General features: G+C 40.7%; 1 protein-coding gene across 17 annotated transcripts in view; it reads left to right on the top strand.

The window, feature by feature from the left end:
* TDRD7 (tudor domain containing 7) overlaps positions 1–10331 on the top strand; it is a 45035-nt gene extending 34704 nt beyond the window's left edge. For 15 of the 17 annotated variants that reach the window (XM_063319914.1, XM_063319913.1, XM_063319905.1 and 12 more), the window contains 9 exons: positions 792–903; positions 1803–2005; positions 2154–2288; positions 4400–4483; positions 4643–4777; positions 5109–5219; positions 6702–7192; positions 7492–7652; positions 9875–10331. In XM_063319914.1, coding sequence (XP_063175984.1) covers positions 792–903; positions 1803–2005; positions 2154–2288; positions 4400–4483; positions 4643–4777; positions 5109–5219; positions 6702–7192; positions 7492–7652; positions 9875–10095 — 1653 coding nt within the window. In that variant the 3' untranslated portion in view covers positions 10096–10331. The other 2 variants (XM_063319899.1, XM_063319915.1) reach the window with 2 other exon arrangements.
* The last annotated feature ends 4924 nt before the right edge of the window (positions 10332–15255 follow it).

Here is a 15255-nt window from a genome sequence, read left to right as displayed (position 1 = left end):
TTCAGGTGGAACTTGGAGGGGGCAGTCAGAACTCAGTTTTGTGAAAGATTGTTGGATTTAGAGAAGTGGCAAGGACATTGGTAGCAAGCTTGCCTCTAATTTCTCTCCAGCTAGAGCTATCAGACAAAAGAAGGCTACTGCTTTATTGCAGTATTTGCTGATTATCCTCTGAAACAGTGTTCAGACTCGTCTTTCAGTGTTTGGTATGCAGACATTTTGCATGATAGAGTTTAGAAAAAAGTTGTAAAAAGTCCTGTCAAAGCCTTCTTACTCTCACTTTAGTTCCAGTTATTTGCTGTCAAACAGCAGTTTCCCTACTGATTTCCTGCATTGACTGTGGTATATGTATAAGCATAAATCAGAATGATTCTCTTAATGCTATAAAAACAAAAGGCAAAACATAGAATGGCACTTGAGTGGTATTTGAATTTTCAACTCTTTCAAAACTTTGCAAATAAAAATTTTTTTATTACCTTTCTTCATGTGATTTGAGGTAATATGTGCTAAGTCCTTCCAGCACTGTTCCTATTCAGAGTTGAGATTCTGTGGAACAGTTGGAGAGGATGTTTTTACGGAGATCCTGAGAAGGCAGCTTTCCCTGAAAACTCTGAACGTTCAAGCAGTGAAATAAAAATGAGATGATTGGTGTTATATAGTACTAAATTAGTGAAAAGTGATTTGTTTGTGACTGCACAGAGAGTGTTGTAGCAGAATACATTTTTCCTAGACACAAGAAAACATTTATAATTATATTCATGATCGTACACTTTTATTCCCTTTTCCATTATTAGGTATGCTATGTTGATCATGGCTTCAGTGAGTTTGTTGAAAATAACAGTGTGTACAAACTACAGAAACAGTTCCATTCACTTCCATTTCAAGCTGCAAAATGTAAACTGGCAGGTAAGTGAACCTGCAAAATGTAAACTGGCAGTGTTGACTATACAGCTTGCTGTTGCATGATTTATGGATTGAAGTGTCTCAGTCTGGGAGTTTTGATCCTTGTTTGTAATAACTCTATGTATGTTAGATTTGTCCAAGACAGCCGGTCTAAGCAGGTAGGCATCGAAAGGAGGAGAAGGAAGGAAGGAAGGATGTGAAGGAGAGTTTTGTAAAGAAACCTTGATATTACAGGACCTTGATAGCAAGTATATCTGTAACGGACCCTAGTTGTTTCTGCACTTAGCTTGGATATCTTTGTCCCTTTAATATATGCAAGCCTAAAGAAATATAAGGAAACATTTGCTGTTGTGTGAAGCAATGTACTAGCACAGCTTCTTTTTCCACAAATGTGGCACATCTGTTCTGGCTAGGTTGGGCAATATTTCTAAATGTGATCCTATTTAGTTATTTCAAGTGGTCCTTCCCCTTTCAGTACTTGCATACTTGCAGACTTCTTAGACTCTGATGCAAATTATTTACCTTCCTAAAACTGGTAGGCATTTCTAACTTTTAAAAAATATTTTATTCTAAATATATAAAGTGGCCATGAATGAGCTTTTTTTTTCTTGTTTCGTTGGTTTTTTTAATACTTGGATGCATTCCTTTTTTCTCTGCCCATTTCCCTTGACTCTTTCTGAAGAGGATTTTTTTTCTTTTCTTTTCTTTCCGCGCCACCCCCAGCCCCAAAGACAGTTTTCTGTGTTAAAAAGGTGGAAATTAAGCAGAATATAAGTAGGGGTGCAGTACAGCTTTCCTGCTACATCCTGATTCTTGGAAAGATTCCTGTTGCAAACACAGACCTGGTTGTTATTTTTCCCTTTGAATACAGTGATACATAAAAAGTATGGTGTGTCTTACAGGACTGGAAGCCTTCTGTGATGATCCTGTCCTAGTAAAGACTGTGGAATTGCAGACGTGCTTTAAGATATTTGCTGTGGAAATACTGGAAAAGAGTGATATTCCTCTTCTTGTTCTCTATGACACTTCCGGAGAAGACGATATCAACATCAATGCTACTTGTCTGAAGGCATTGTATGACAAGTCCCTTGAACTGCACCTACAGGTACCGTTTTCCTGTTTTCTTCTTAATCCATTGAAAATCATTGACTGCTAAGGTCTTGGGTGGACAAAAAAAAGTACTCAGAAATTTGCTAAGTTGGTGTGTATGGTTTCCCCCCCACCCCTTTCTTGTGAAAATCTTACCGTTGCAGGTAGATGCACTCTATACAAATGTCAGAGTAACCAGTGTTTTCTCTGATGGAAGCCTGTATTGCCAAGTGCCATCTAAAGGCTTGTCTAGACTTTCTGAAATCTTGCAGAAATTAGAAGACTACTTCCATTACAAGGTATGTTCTATGGTGAGAGAAATGGTGAAGTCACGTAGCCTTTCTTCAAACTGTACCAATCATTTTCCTTGCACATAAGTTCACATTGCTGAGGTAGCCACAAACTATTCAAAAAGGCTATAAATTCTCTTCCTAGTTTTTTGGGGTGCATCCTTCAGCGTGAAAAGTGTCTTTTTACGCTTTTCTGTTCATAAGATGTCTCTAAGGTTTCAGTAGCTGCTTACAACTTTCCGTGAATACTTATAACTTCCCTTGAACAGTAACGATATGTCTCATAACGGGAAGCTTACAATGGAAACTGCATCAGATTGGTATAAAGCCTGTGGAGATACTGCCATTTTTTTTTTCTGGAAGTTTTACTTACGTGATGAAATTGAGGTGCATAAGCAGCCTGGCCCACAGCATACTGTGCAAAGTGACAATAAAAGCAGTGTAATCAAGGTCTGTTCTTTTTAAGCTGGCTTCCTTGGACATTGGATGGCTTTGATCTGATGTTTTGTCCTTGTACCCTTAGCTTTTGAATGTTGTGGCTGATTTCAACTACAACTGATGTATAAGAGGCGTTTTCAAAAGTCTGAAGTTGCTTTGAAATAGGCATGTGACAGAAGTCCGACATTCCACCAGCCATTTACAGACCCATGCAACAACCCTTAATAGACTCAAGAGAATTTATACAAAAGAGAAGAAATCTTAAGAGAATCTAATTTGTTCAACATTCAAGTGAGCCTTAGAGATTTAAACCATGAAGTGCAGATCCTTAAAGGTCCTGTTAGAACTGCTGCTTGCGAAACTACTCCATCAAAGTAGGGCCACAAAGATGATGAGAGGGCTGGAGCACCTCTCCTATGAAGACAGGCTGAGAGAGCTGGGGTTGTTCAGCCTGGAGACGAGAAGGCTCTGGGGAGACATTATAGCAGCCTTCCAGTACCTGAAGGGGGCCTACAGGAAAGCTGGGGAGGGGCTGTTTGTAAGGGCATGTAGCGATAGGACGAGGGGCAATGGTTTTAAACTAGAGCTGGGTAGGTTTAGATTAGCCATTAGGAAGAAGTTCTTTACAATGAGGGTGGTGAGACACTGGCACAGGTTGCCCAGAGAGGTGGTGGAGGCCCCACCCCTGGAGACGTTCAAGGCCAGGCTTGATGAGGCTCTGAGCAACCTGATCTAGTTGAAGATGTCCCTGCTGACTGCAGGGGGGTTGGACTAGATGACCTTTAAAGGTCCCTTCCAACCCAGCACATTCTATGATTCTATGAAAGTGGTTTTAGGTGTAGAAGTTGAGCTTTAGGCTTGTTATGGAACACACACCATCTGGAAATACTTTACCTCTCAGTAATCAAGATTCAGTTTCAAGCAAACTAAACACTGAAGGAAAGCATATAGAACCCTGAAAGCTTTAGCCACACAAAGGCAGCCAGACAGGTATTTCAGAAGTTCAGATTTTCTGGACAGAGTGTATGTTAGGTTCTCAGGGAGACTTTGACATTCATCATCTCTTAATCTGTGTATGGAGGTAAAAGAAGCAATCTTGACTTTGCAGCTTATCTTGAGGGTTTTTATTTTGCTTGAGAATTTAAACAAACTAAGGTGTCGATGGGTCTTCAAATGGAGTTTCTTCATGCTTTTTATAGTGCAGCCATTGTCTTGTTATGTTATTTAGGATCATGATGGTGAATGTTACCCCCATAAGACTTGCATTGGGTCAGGAGTAAATTTGGGTTGTTAAATATCTGAACAAATGACGTGTTCTAGAATATACAGGTAGGAGCTTTTTCAGTTGTCTGTCACAGCTCTAAACTGCTCTTGCTTTCAGAACATTAAAGGCAATGGTCAGTGATTTCATATTCTGTGTTTCCAAATGTGTTTTTTTTTCCCTGGCACTTTATTTTCTCTCAGTTTGTGTGTAAGATATACAGCTTGGAATTAAAGCTTTACTGATTGGGGAAGCTTAAAACAACATGATAAGAAATGCTTCTGAGGCTGGAAAGAGACTTTATATTTGAAACAGAGTTCTTGCTTCTCAGAATTGTTTATTCGATGTAGGGCTTTTGAAATGGTTGAGTGCCAGATATTAATAGCTCCATGCGTTTTAACTTCTGTTTTTGTATTTGCAGCAGACACCTGAGTTTAGTGTATCACTACCTTTCTGTGGCAAAATCTGCTTGTTTCCTTCCAAAGGAAAATGGGCACGTGTAGAGGTAAGCAGTATTCAAAGAACAGCTACAGTTTTCCCACATAGGAATGGCTCTTTTTGTTCAGCTAAATCTGAATCCATAGTTTCTATGAAACTTGTTATAGTGTATGTGTCACTGTTGTGTTTTTAACCTCAAAATGGTGCTTTTGTTTTCTTCTTTCAGATAAGACTTATTCACTCTAGGCGGGCGCTTGATGTGCAGTTCATGGATACTGGAACAGCTGCAACTGTAAAAATATCAGAGCTTAGAGAAATCCCACCACAATTCCTGAGAGAAGTAATTGCAATACCTCCTCAGGTATAAAGACATGTTAAAGCTAACCTGTGCTAGATGTCTTGGCAGTGTTTGTGGTGCTGCTGCTTCAAGGTTTATGTAATTAAATTTTGTTTTGTTTAATAGCATTCAACATTGGAGTGTGTGTCATTGTGCATCTTTGCCTGAAATAAACCATAAGGTCCTGTGTATCAACAGGATGTTGTGTATGTGTAATGGTACTGGTTTTACTTGTTCCTTTGTCTCTTTCTGTTTGTCATACATTATTGAGTCTGTCAGCATTAATGAAGTTTCTGTGAGTAGGAATTGTGGACTAGTTCCCATGTTACTAAATTATACTTAATTCTGTTCTTAGGCTATAAAATGCTGCCTAGCAGACCTGCCTCCTAACACTGGCATGTGGACTCCAGATGCTGTACTGTGGCTGAGAGACACTGTAACGAATTGTCCTGAATTTAGCATGAAGGTAAATAGTCAAAATGCCTATGTGACTTGAAATCCATAGGCGTGTGGAAAGACCATTAAAAGAACAACTCTAGAAGCTTAACCAGTCATCAAATTGATTTTTGTTATGGAAGTTTAAAAGTTTGTAGCCAGCTCTTGGGCATAAATTCTATACGAAGTCCTCTTCTTTGGACATTTGGCATAAAACTTACTTGCTTAAGCCTGTTAGAAGCTTATCTTTTCCCCTTAAGAATTCCGCGACTTTCACATTAGCCTTTCACATTTTGCTGTTTGTGTCCAAATAAGCAGCTTGAGTTATTTTACCAACTGATAAGAAATAAAGAAATAAACACAGTTGTTAATGTTTCACCACATAAAAAACTATAACTGTTGAGTTACTCTTAAATTATTGTTATGCCTCTTGTGAGCATGTCTTTTTCTTCTTATGGTCTTGGAAAGCAGCTTTATTTTTTGTTTGCTTTTTCTAATCCAGTGTGATTTAGTATATGCTGTTGCATACTTTGAATTTCCGTTATCTTTGAGATAAAAGTATTTCCACTTGCAATGTGTCCTCTCCAGTTTAATGAACGCCCTTCTAAAGGAAATCTATTACTAGCTACAGGCTAAACAAAGCTAATTTCCTCTTAAAAATCTGATTCCAGATACAGTCACAGCACTTTGAAAAAAGTATTTTATAGCTTTCCTTTACCTTTTTGCTTGCTTTAACGCTGGAGACGGTACAGTTAAAACATAACTCCTCTAGTCTGGGACATATGACTGTTGAATCTGGCTTTTCTGGACATCCTCTTCCAAGATAGTTTGAGTTTGGTACTAATTCTTACTTGATTAAATAATAGGTGATAAAGTGTGCTTTAATTGTGGAAAGTTTTTATTCCTGGTTAGGAAAATCAACAGAAGAATCTGTGAAGAAATGTTATATACTGTGACAAATTGAAATTTCAGTGCTTCACTATCAGTAATGCTAGCATATCTGATGTTAAATAGGAAATATTTTTGTGTCAGTGCTTGAAAATTATGCATGATACAAACCTGGAGGTTTTTTTCATTATTTTTTTTCCCATCCTTAAGTTACTAGGCTTCATCTCCCAGAATGACAGGAAGAGAATTTTGAAGGATTAAGTGTTAATATTTAATAGCTTTACTTAGTTGTTTAGGTATGTATGGACACTGGCTGCTGTTTTGAAAACTAGGATTGTTCACGCAGTACTGAGATTGAACCTGTTGGGCAGAACAAAATTCAGTCTTCCTATTTGCTTTACATTAGTGGAATAGCTGCAAATGCTCTTCTTCCTGCTGTGAGTTGCTTACTATTTAACAACTTCATTAATGTGTTTGAGAGAACCTTAAAAATACTTTTGTGCATATAGAATGCAATGAACTGTTGCCACTTTTCTGTTAAAAGATTTAGTCTTCTATACAAAATCAGATGTGCATTTAACCAGTTTAATTTCCAGTTAATAACTATTTTATTTTTTTTTCCGAGGTGGTTAAGCAGGATGGTTCAAAGGGAATTACACACATTTACTTGTTTGCTCCAGAGAATTTCCCGGACACGGATCGTAGCGTCAATCGACAGATCAAAAATGCAGACTTGTGGAAGCATCAGAAAGATGTTTTCTTGAGTGTCACACCCAGTGGGACTAGCTCCACAAAAGTGACAAGTGATGCTGTTTCAGCTCTACAGTTAACTAGTGGAAGGGTAGAGAAGAGTTTGTCTGATTCAGCCAGAGAACCCAGCAGTGCAGCGTCTACCGTTGATATGCCCCCACCTCTACCCTTGTCAAAGACTGGTGAGCTCATGGATGTCTATGTCTCAGTTGCCTGCCATCCAGGTCACTTTATTGTCCAGCCTTGGAAAGAGCTACATAATCTGGAAGCCCTAATGGAAGAAATGATCTTGTACTATAGCAGGGCAGAAGACAAACCTGTGAATGTTGAAAAAAACAAGCTGTATGCAGCTAAAATTGAAAATCAGTAAGTAAATACTTAAAAACAAAATCTTTGAAGGCAAGCCTAGCTCTGCTTTGTCTGCATTGTTAACAAGGTGGCAGATGTCCAATGATATCTGAGAGATTAAGGGAGTAAATGAGGTTGCAGTCTCTTCGTGCTTCCAGACTGTAGTTGGAAGAGTTGACTTCTATTTAGATAATACCAGATCTGGGAAGCCTGAGACATGTTGGTTAAGATCTTTTGGTCGTGTGTTATTTTTCTGGAGCCATGACCATGTGTGAATGTGAATTCAAATTGTCTATTCTTGTTCTCCCCCTTTTCAGGTGGTACAGGGTCATAATAAAAGGAATTCTTAGAAATGGGTTTTTGTCGGTATATGAGCTGGACTACGGTAAGCATGAGTTTGTCAGCATAGAGAAAGTACGGCCACTCATGGATACATTTAGAAAACTACCTTTCCAAGCTATAACAGCTCAGCTTGCAGGTAGGTAGTAAGCATTGACAATTTTTTTTTTTTTTTTGTTAAAGTCTTATATCAGTGGGGAAAGCAAATGAATAGAAATGAAAAGCCAAAGGTTAGTGATGTAATTGTTTTTTTCTAAAGTAAGCATATACCTGCTTGCAAAAGCATGCTTCATGCGTGTTTATGTCATCAAAGTAGCTCTGTTTTTCTTCATGACGTATGTGGTGATGGTCCTGTTTTATTATTTCTTTGTTTATTTGAATGCAGCACTTTTAGTTACCATGTATAAAACTGACGATTGCTTGAACTTCCCCAGCAGCTGCTTTTCATTGTCATACATACTTACCATTAAAGGTGTGTGATGTATAATATGCAAAGGACACACGGAAATCAAAACTAAATGGGTTTTGGATCCTTACATATAACCCATTATGAAGTGTGAAAGTTATGATATATCTGTTGCTAAGAACTTATGTTCTGATTCTCTTAATCTACATAAAGTTAGGAACTAGATGCTGAGTTTCTAGAGAAGTTTTTCATATATATCTTGCCCCTATTGTAATTCACTGTTTTCCAGTGCATCCAGTGGAATCCAGAGTTGGCTGAAAAATATTGGTGTTATCAAACAAACAAACTCAAAGGGGGGTGGGGGCTTTTAACACACTTAAGTAAGATTAATTTCCTTGAGAATGTGGGGCATAGAGAGTGTGCATACATCTGATAAAATTAAAAAAACAAAACAAAACAAAACAACTTGATCTCGCCTCGGTGTCTTTCCTTTCCCTTTCCAAACTTTTCTTTCATTTCTATATTGCTTTCAGGTGTATGTGTCTCTTAATTGAGTTGCTGCTTTCTGCTGCTGTTTGGTCAGCACTGGTCTAGACTTCAGTTACAGGATATGCTTGTCTGAAGTTGACAAGCCACAGAGTTTTTGCCTTCTGTGGATCTGCTTTCCTGCATAGCCTCAGTGTGACCTTGGGGGTTGCTTTAAACTAGTGATGATGGATGTGTTACCAACAACAGGGGTCCTAGGAGGGCAGTGCTGAAATGAAGCTGATTTCTAGCTGTGTCTGTCTACTGGGGTAGTACAGGATCCAGCTGAGCAAGCCTGCAAGTCATCCAGTTTTCCTGCTTCACAGAATCCCAAGTAGCTAGTTGAGTTGGCCTCTGAGCTGCTTCATATTGTCAAAGCAGGCCGACTGAGACTGGTAATTATTGTCTTGCTGCTGTTCCACTTTTTTCTCTCTTGTTTCATGTCTGCTACATCTCAGTCTCTGGTCTATTTCCTTGTAAAATCCCATTTGCTTCCTCACCAGCCTTTCCTAGCATTAATTGCCCTTTCTTAACTGTTGATGAACTGTTGACTTCTCATTCCTTCTGTAAACTGCAAGGAGCTGTGTTCCTGTGTTGTCCTGTCCTATCAGCAGCAGCAAGCTGCTGCTAATAGTAAAAGCAAAGCATTGTCACTTTGCTGTTTTGCTTCTTTTATCCATAAGTTGTTTTTTGGGTGCTTATGCACGGTACTTGAGCCCTGTATGTCTGGATGCTGTACACCAGCAGTGGTCTGGGGAGACTGAATTTCAAGTCTGCAGGAGCCACTTCTTTCTTACAGTCATATTCAAAAACCTGGTAGAGTTCTAGCATCACATCCCTGAGCAGACTTGACTTTGTGAGTTGGCTGCGCTCAAAAAAACAGCAGCAGTTGTGAGGCATTTAGGCAGCATTTCTCTTCGTTTCTGCTCTTTACAGATCTAGTTTGGAACCTCAGGGTTTGGCAGATATTTTAGTGGCTGATGCTGCTTTGAGATGAAGAAAACTTACTCTAAACAAGACGAACAGGACAAATAATTTCAGTAACCTCAGGCAGCAGACAAAATAAATTGTTTTGAAAGGATTTTTAGTTTCCTTTTTGTCATGTTTCCTAATATACCTTGATCATACATGGCAGCTGATACACTTTGAATTACCCGGTGAGTCAGTGAATTTGCCTTTCACTTGTGCAAATTTGCCCCTATCTTTAGACTTCAAGAAAAAATAAATGTCCTAGTCTCTGTAATAATTAAGCTCGTTTGTGTGGGTGATGAGTCAGCTTGTGTTTCTTTTCTAGAGTTAAGCTGCCTTCAGTAGCGCTTGAACATGTGTTTTCTCAAGTATTTAAATTCCCCCCACTGCTTTATAAACTTAATCATTCAGATTGGTCTAGTCTATAAATGACCTTCTATTTTGCTTTACATTTGTCCTAGGAGTGAAAAGCCAGCAGTGGTCAGAAGAGGCATCAATAGTGTTTCGGAATCTTGTAGAGAAGAAACCCTTGGTGGCACAGATAGAGGCAGTTAATGAAAGCACTAACTCTTGGGATCGAAAAATAGTGACTTTCCTCGTGGACACATCTCATCCAGATACTGATATATGGATTCATGATTTTGTGTCTCAGAGTCTTGTGGAATTTTCAAAGGATGATTAATCACCACTTCTGAAATGTAGCAGCTCAGATTCCTTAGCAATAAAATAAGTAACAGGCTTTGAAGAGAAATATTACTACTACATGGCCTTGAAGACATAAAGGGGATAAAATTTAAAAACCTGTGTTATGTGAAAAGGTTTTGTTTAACAAGTTTGGGTTCTGTTGACTTCAGTTGACTTCCTGAAATTTGCACTTTGTTTACCATTGTAATGCTAGAATGTTTGGGTGAAAATATTAAAAATTATTTATCAATAAAACAATGTTGACTTTTGTTCTTGGGATCGTTCCCTAATATTGGGGAGTTTTTTTTCCTCATAACTGTTACTCAGAGCCATTACTGGGTACTTCTCCCATTTCCTTTAACTAACACTTTTATTACTTGGGAAACATGGAAGCAGTCCTCAATATTTCTGAATTTAGAGACATGCATTATTGGTGGGGTTTTCCCCCTTCTTTAACTTCGGAAGAGTTGAATAGTTGAAAGTGCCTCACAATCGGCATTTGCGGGGCATGACTTTCGCAGAAGGGTATGCGCTTCGTGTGCTTACTAGTCTGCTTGCTGTTCTTTAGCAATGACACCGCTTTTCTGAATTCTCCACTCCCCTCCTCACCCCACCCCCCAACCGGTTGCTAAATTGAAGGCATTCCTTTCCGTCTTTTTTGATAGCTCGTTTTCAAGTATGCTTCTGAGAAACTTTCAAGGACTGATGCTCCCTGGAGACAGGAGCAAGCAATGTCCACATGCTTAAAGTCCTTTGAATACTGTATTTTTGGCCTACTTTAAAGCCTATTTTATTTTTGGTGTTAGAAATATTTAAAGGAGGTATAGACATGATTATATTTCATAGTCTGCTACCTAGATTTGAGTTTGCTTGCCATAGTCCCTTAAGATTGCTAAACACAGTATTAAAGCTGTGTTTAACACAGTGAATGGCAGCAGAAGGCATTTTTCTGCTGCGCATAGCTATATAATCTTTCTAGTAATACACAAGCTGAGCTGAGAAATCCTGCCAGCATCCTGTCCACACAGGTAAAGGGGACTGGACAGAAAGGGAGCTGGGACTTGAAAGGTACAGTGCAATACATGACATTAGGAAAGAATACGCATGCAAATATTCTGAGTAAACAAGCTGTTTAAGCATGTAAGACTTAAATTTGCACCCTTTTAGTCTAATTTTGGTATAGTTCTGGAGTTGGTCTGAGCTAAGCAGCGAGGAGTCTTCTTGATAGTCTGCTGAGTGTCTGCCGGGACTGTACACAGGGTACAGCAGAGCCCTTATGAATAGAGTAGGCAGTGATAAACTAATCAACCGCTAATCTAATGCAAATTGCTAGTTAACATGGTCCTGTCCATATTTAAGTATGCTGAGGTGAGACTCTTTAAGTGTGCTTGTTGAGAGGGAATTATGTTAATGCCTGAGGTACTAATATTTTTCTGCATTAATCAATTTCTCCTCCCTCAGCTGCCGCAGCAGAGGTGGTGAAGAATGCAGGTGAAGGACTTGATGTGATGATGATGAACTGCTGTAGGATAAAGGTCCGTGCAGAAGTTCCCTGTGTGGGACTGCTTCTGAGCCTGAAAATCTGAATGGTGCGGGTCATTAGGATGAGACGAGCACTTTCTTGAGCTCCTGAAGAGAGTGAGAGTTTTCGTATGTGTTTAAGAGCATATACCATCTTTATCCGCAGTCTTGCAAAGTTTGATGGCTTATTAATTGATAATTGTAATGACATAGGGTGTTTTGCTGGAGCTGTTTGAAGTTTGTCTGGTTGTGTGAGAAATGCCCATGCTGTGTTTGCATCCTTTGCGGCTTGGGGATCTGCTGTTGGCCTGTAGTTGATTTGCCCCTGTGAACTGATGGAGCAGGGTTTGGGGCTCCACACTTGTGGTGGGGCAGATGTTCAAGAGACTCAAGGTGCTTTTTGAGCTTGTCTGCTCCTTCTGGAGTATGCCTCACCCTCTCCTTGGTTTTCAGTGGCTGCTCCAGAGTCTAAAAAGCCCAGATCAGAAGCAAGGACAATATTCACATAGTCTCATGCATTTAGGCAGCTCAGTGCTGGAGTTCACATAGGCTGCTTCGTATGTCGGTAAAACAAAGGGCAGTCTAACTGATCAGCAAACCCAAGAGCACCGCGCTCCATGTGGTGAATCATGTTATGTGTGCATTGGGCGTGCACCCACCCCAACCCACAGTTACTGACACAATGCTGTCTGGAGTTCATACGCTGTGTCCAGAGGCTGTGTTGAGACATCTCCCCGTCTCCATACCCACTTGTAGCTCCGTTACTAGTCCATTACGTTACAGGTACTCTCCTGTTAGTTTACTTACCTATAGTCGTCTTACACCGCCTGTGATTTCAGTCACAGAGCTATGATTTTACGCCTGCTTTTAATGTTGGGTTTTTTTACCCCACTGACGAGCCTATGAGATTCTCTGGTACATTTGCCAACTGACTTGCTGGTGCTATTTGAGTACAGTTTGTGTTCTGGCTTTGAAAAACATGCAGGAGGTGTTGCCTGTGCACAATGTTGAACACTCTGAGTTTGCTGACGATCCTGATCCATGAAGTAGGTAGCATAACTAGTAGCTGTCCTTAGGGAAGAGGGATGAAACCTGCCTGCTCTGTGTAACTTCTTAATTCACACAGAATGCTGCGTGGTTTTTAACCTCAGTTTTTCAGCCATCTGTGTTTGGGGTTTGTTGTGAATGGTTTCTCTGCTTTTGTGAATGCATGACACTTCACCAGGCATGTGTGTGTCTGAACCGAGAAGGTGGTGGAGTTGTTTCACGTGATCTTTCTATTCTGAGGGCTACTAGAAAGGCCTCCACAGGAATCCTGCATGCAGTTCTGGGCAGTGTCCTACAGGAAAGATATGGATTAATTACAGAGGATCCAGACAAAAGCAAGAACAATGAAAGTCTAAAAAACCTGTCTTAAATAGAAGAATTTGTAGTTAGTCTAGGTAGGAGACAGCTAAGGAGGGGAGCACTTTTAAAAGTTCTCATTGATAAAGAATCTGGGCTTATATGTAGGGAAAATAGGACATAAAAGGGCTTGAATTGCAGAAAGTTAAGTTTAGGTTAGGTGTTAGGCAATCTTACCAAAGAGAGGGGGAATGCCTGAAATTCACTGGAACTCCAGTTCCATTATAAATGCCAAAAAACAGGTAGGCAGTATCTGCAGAAGCCCAGCCGATCCTCCCTTGGAATGTGGAGATGCAGTGTGTAATTCTTGGGACTCCACCCAAGATAACTTTCCAGCCAGAGAAAAGGAATGCAGCATTGTTAGACGTGTGTTGTGGATCATTGTGAGTTTTATAAACAGGAAAATGAACATTCATTACCTGGGGAAAACAAATGACACTGTAATAATTAAACAAAGTAGATCTCTTACTTTCCCAAGGCTGTGAACAATAAACAATTCCAAACCACCTCTTTTCTGTTTATTCCACCTCAGCTGTATTTTGTTAGGTTTATGAAGTTTAAGCTTACCTGTTTTCATCACCCAGTATGTTCACCCTGGGTCATTTTGAGGAACTCTGTTTCTCTAGAGAAACACAAGAATCCTGTTTGCCATCCCAAAATGAGTTCCCGTCTACAAGGTTTCCACTCCTGGACTATTCTTTCTCTGTTCAGGGAGACCTTTGTTGTCTCTGTGTTTTCACCACACTCATCCTTTGTTCTCAGACTTGCTGCGGATCAGGCAAACCTTTGAGAGCCTGCATTCCCACGTGCTGATTGTGCTAGACAAGAAAAGTGGAGAAGAATCATGCAATGAAAAAAAACTTCACTTTAAACCTTCATAATGGCTGAAAGCTTCCTTTTATGTTCTTTTGTTCATTGCTGATGTTTTCAGAGTGGAAGTCTTGAACAGGAGAATTGTCCTGCTCTGTGAGGTTAGAACTTGGCTCGGGCAAGAGGAGCCTGTGACCTGAGTGGACATGCTTCAGGGGTGCTGAGCCATTACCTTGAGATCTGTTTCGAAGAGGGGCATAGATGTGGTCAGCATCAGCAATACTTGGTGTCTTGTGAACAGTGCTGCAAGGTGCGTTACTCGCAGCAGGTCCATTACTGCAGGGAGTCATGGTGGACAGCTAAAAATGAAGCATCACCAATACTTACACTGAAAAGAAATGTGCTGAGAAGTTGGGTTAGTGCCTCGCGTGATGGAGACAGGCTGAGTGCATTCTGAGGGGACTCTAGCGCTCCCCTTGGATGAACTTCTGGTGCCCACAAAACTAGATCTGACAGCAGCCAGCTGGGATAAAAAAAATAAGTGCCTCGCGTGTATCAGAGTGCAAAGCCAATGTGGGCTTGTAGGGAAGCTTGGTGGTGCTGGTGGATCCCTTGCTGAGCTGCTCACCATTTGCACACCCTTGAGAAAGATGGTTGGGGAGCAGGTAGCATAGATACTGGCGTCTAGGTTTGTCTGATCTGGTACCCACCTCCAGGCTTCTTCAGACTGGAGAAATTCAGGCATTTGGGCCAGTCCGTGGTGAATTGGGTGGTTCTAAGTGCCTTTTTCACTCCTGCCAGCAGCTGGGATGATGCCAGTGGCTTGGGCCATGATCCTGCTTACCTCTATGAGGCATGCACTGAGTCCACTGCTTGGCAGGGTCCCCACTTGTATCCTTCGTTTGGCCTAGGCGTGACCAGTGTCTCTAGGGCTAACTGCAGATCTTTCTCCAAATGCCACAGGATGCAGAACCTCAGCACCGGCTAGGTCACCTGTATGACAAGCTGTGGAAAAAAAGCCAGGTACCATCTCATGGAGACGGACAGGGCATTTTCAGATGAAAGGCCTGGGAAGTGTGGGACTGGAGAAGTGTTCCGGTGGACCGCCCTCCTCTGATACCTCTGGGGCCCTCTCCACTCCTGGCTTGTGGCTGATGGTGGAGGCTGGACAGCAGAGATATGGAGGAGCATGGGGCTGATACTTTGTGGGAGATTTGTTAAAAAAGATTATAGGACAAATCCATGGGGCTTTACGGTGACTCAAAGGTGAGATGGGGGAAAGGAGATTTGTCAGCAACGTCATTAACACTGTTGACACCACGAGGCTGGAAGGCATCTCTCTGGGCTGATGACAGACTTGGAGCTGCTCTAGGAGCTGGCTGTCACTGGATGTACAGGACAAACTGACAGGGAGTTAAATAAG

This window comes from Chroicocephalus ridibundus, chromosome Z, assembly GCF_963924245.1.
Source record: "Chroicocephalus ridibundus chromosome Z, bChrRid1.1, whole genome shotgun sequence".
Classification (NCBI taxonomy): Eukaryota; Metazoa; Chordata; class Aves; order Charadriiformes; family Laridae; genus Chroicocephalus; species Chroicocephalus ridibundus.
Note: the sequence above shows the minus strand (reverse complement) of the source record. Positions and strands in the feature narration are given on the sequence as shown.